The 2,731-nt window shown below is 35.2% G+C and overlaps 1 protein-coding gene across 4 annotated transcripts in view; it reads left to right on the top strand.

Annotated features, from left to right (window-relative positions):
* RC3H1 (ring finger and CCCH-type domains 1) overlaps nt 1-2,241 on the top strand; it is a 63,110-nt gene extending 60,869 nt beyond the window's left edge. Inside the window, exon 19 of one of the 4 annotated variants that reach the window (XM_011981415.1) lies at nt 673-2,241. In XM_011981415.1, the coding sequence (XP_011836805.1) occupies nt 673-823 (151 nt within the window). In that variant the 3' untranslated portion in view covers nt 824-2,241. Of the gene's footprint in view, nt 1-669 lie in introns of all 4 variants that reach the window. The other 3 variants (XM_011981417.1, XM_011981414.1, XM_011981416.1) reach the window with 3 other exon arrangements.
* Nucleotides 2,242-2,731: the final 490 nt, after the last annotated feature.

The following is a 2,731-nucleotide window of genomic DNA, read 5'->3' as shown; positions in this document are numbered from 1 at the left end:
TTTTTTTTTTTTTTTTTTTGGACAAACTCTCATTCTATCACTAAGGCTGGAGTGTAGTGGTGCGATCTTGGCTCATTGAAACCTCTGCCTCTCAGGTTCAAGCAATTCTTGTGCTTCTGCCTCCCAAGTAGGTTTTTACAGGCACGTACCACCAGGCCAATTTTTGTGTTTTTAGTAGAGACAGGGTTTCACCATGTTGGCCAGGCTGGTCTCCAACTCCTGAGCTCAAGTGATCTGCCTGCTTTGGCCTCTGAAAGTGCTAAGATTATAGACATGAGTTCAAAATTATTTTTTGTAGTAGCAAACCTGCTAAATCAGGGATAAGTACTTTTCTTAAAGCCCAGGTAGTATTTTAAGATATGGGCCTTAAAGTTTTTGTCACAATTCTCAACCCTTGTCTGTGGTTTGAAAGCAGTGGATAATATGCTAAACAAATGAGCAGGCTGTATTCCAATAAAGCTTTAGTTACAAAAATACACACCTGAAAAAAAAATACGCACCTGGCTAGCTTTGGTTTGCCAACCCTGTGCTAAAACATGGATAAGGGGCTGTAGATTAAAATTTGGAAGCCATTTATATATTTTTTATCATGCTAAATGATATCCCCTGTCGATATTTTTGTACTAATCATTTTTCTCTCTCTCCTTTTTCAAAATTTTAAAATGTCAGCAGCGATGTACCAAATGGATCAGCCTTGACACAAGAGAGTATCAGCCTCCTGTCTAACAAGACCAGCTCTCTGAACCTATCAGAGGACCCTGAGGGAGGAGGGGATAACAATGACTCCCAGAGATCAGGAGTTACTCCCAGTTCTGCTCCTTAAAATATGAGGAGTCCTACTTTTATCTTCTGCTCCTAATCAGTTTGTCGGGCATAGGGGTAGGAGAACGCATAACTTCTAAACTTTTTCTCTTAAGAGCGGTCAGAGAAATCCAGGAAATTCACCAGAGGCAATGTGCACAAACACCACTACTAAAAACAAACCCTGCACATAGTTCACATTAATGCATTTTTTTAATTTAAAGAAAAAGAAAATTAGCAGTATCTGCAAGCAATTCAGATTAAATTTGTTTTTGTTCTGTGAATGAACTTTATTTTAATAACTTTGGACGCCTTGGATCCAGGGCTTTAAAAAAAAAAAAAGATATTATATATACACTCTGTTTGATTAATTGTATGATCTTAATGAAGTAGGTTTTCTTGTATTTTGGTATTACATACCCAGTGTATAATTTGTATAATTCCTTACCCCCAGTCCTTATCAATTCTCACCACCCTGTAAACTTAAAACAGACCAAAAACATCAGCTTTCAGAGAATTCTGTGGTGCTTGAGAAACAGACAGTACTAGACTGAGTTATTAGAAAATGTGCAGCAAACCAACTTTTCCCAGAGCTGTTCTTTGGAATTCTTTATCCCTTTCTAGATCACTAGCTTCATTGGATAGGTATGTTTTTCTTGACATTGAAAATTTTTTTTTGTTTGGGAGGGTTTTATTTCTTGTTTTTATTTTCAACTTTTCAAAGAGAATTACCAATTTTTGAAGTCCTCATTTTCATATTAAGGATCATTTGCATTTTCTGAATATAATGAGAAAGCTGAGTCAGTATTTAATTAGATTTAAATGTTGATTAAGAATTAACTATAACTTGTTAGCACTGAAAATACATGTTTGGTGATTCGCCTGCATTCAACTCATGGTTGGAAATTTGAAGCAGTGCTTTTCAAATTAAACTTTTGCTGAAATCATAGGATGCTCAAAAACCAGGACAATCAACCACATTTTAAAACTGCAACATTTGATTTGAATTTAAAATGAATAGAACCATTTCAATGGATGTTTTTGTTTTACTTGTAAACTGATTGAGTCTTAAGGATAGTTCATGAATTGATCACTTGTTGCTCAGAATCATTAGTATAAGTAGGTAGGAAATAGTTTGAAGTCATTTTTCATAGACTTAGCTGTCCAATGTTGAAAATGTTTCTTCATGAAAATGTTGAAAAGAGTAGGAATTTTTTTTACTATTATTCTGCTGCACATATTCTGATGCCATGTGTCTGTGCTTAACTAAGACCCTGTAAAACATGTTTAGTGGGGACTGTTTGATATAGTCGCCCTCTCCATTCATCTGTTTGCCTGATTTTTTTCAGTTTCCCTTTCTGGATTTTACTACTAAATTAGAAAGCACTGGTTATGTAATAAGTTACTACATTGCTTTGGTTGGGTAAAAACGAGAGTTTATATTTTTCTTATTTCTTATTTTCTTAACCCTTAACTCCTGCTGAGGTCATAACAACCTCAGTCTAAACTCTGTGTCCATCATACTGTTAAGTTAAACAAATGGGTGGTGGGGGTGGGAAGGGTAATACAGTCCTCCATTGCCTACCAGTAGGAGAGTCCAAACAGAACACTCTTTTGAGTAGCAATTATTTAATTTGCCCAGTCAAGGCACCGTGTTTATATACTATTTCACATTGAATTTGATTATGCCCTACAGACCTGGCTGGTCAAGGATTTGATATACACATATTGGCTTGGGATTCGAGCTTTCTTTTTTATTTAAATAAAAATTTATATATATTATATATATACATATATACATAGCTATATCTGTATATATATTGGGTATGTTTTAAGGATTTTTTCGCATGAGCGCAGCTGTTGCGATAAATTGACCGATTGGGAGGTGGTAGAAGCACTGAATGAAGGTGAGGCTTTTTTTTTTTTTTTT

This window comes from Mandrillus leucophaeus, unplaced genomic scaffold, assembly GCF_000951045.1.
Source record: "Mandrillus leucophaeus isolate KB7577 unplaced genomic scaffold, Mleu.le_1.0 Scaffold226, whole genome shotgun sequence".
In the NCBI taxonomy this organism is placed as follows: domain Eukaryota; kingdom Metazoa; phylum Chordata; class Mammalia; order Primates; family Cercopithecidae; genus Mandrillus; species Mandrillus leucophaeus.
This window is presented reverse-complemented; position numbering and strand designations above follow the sequence as displayed.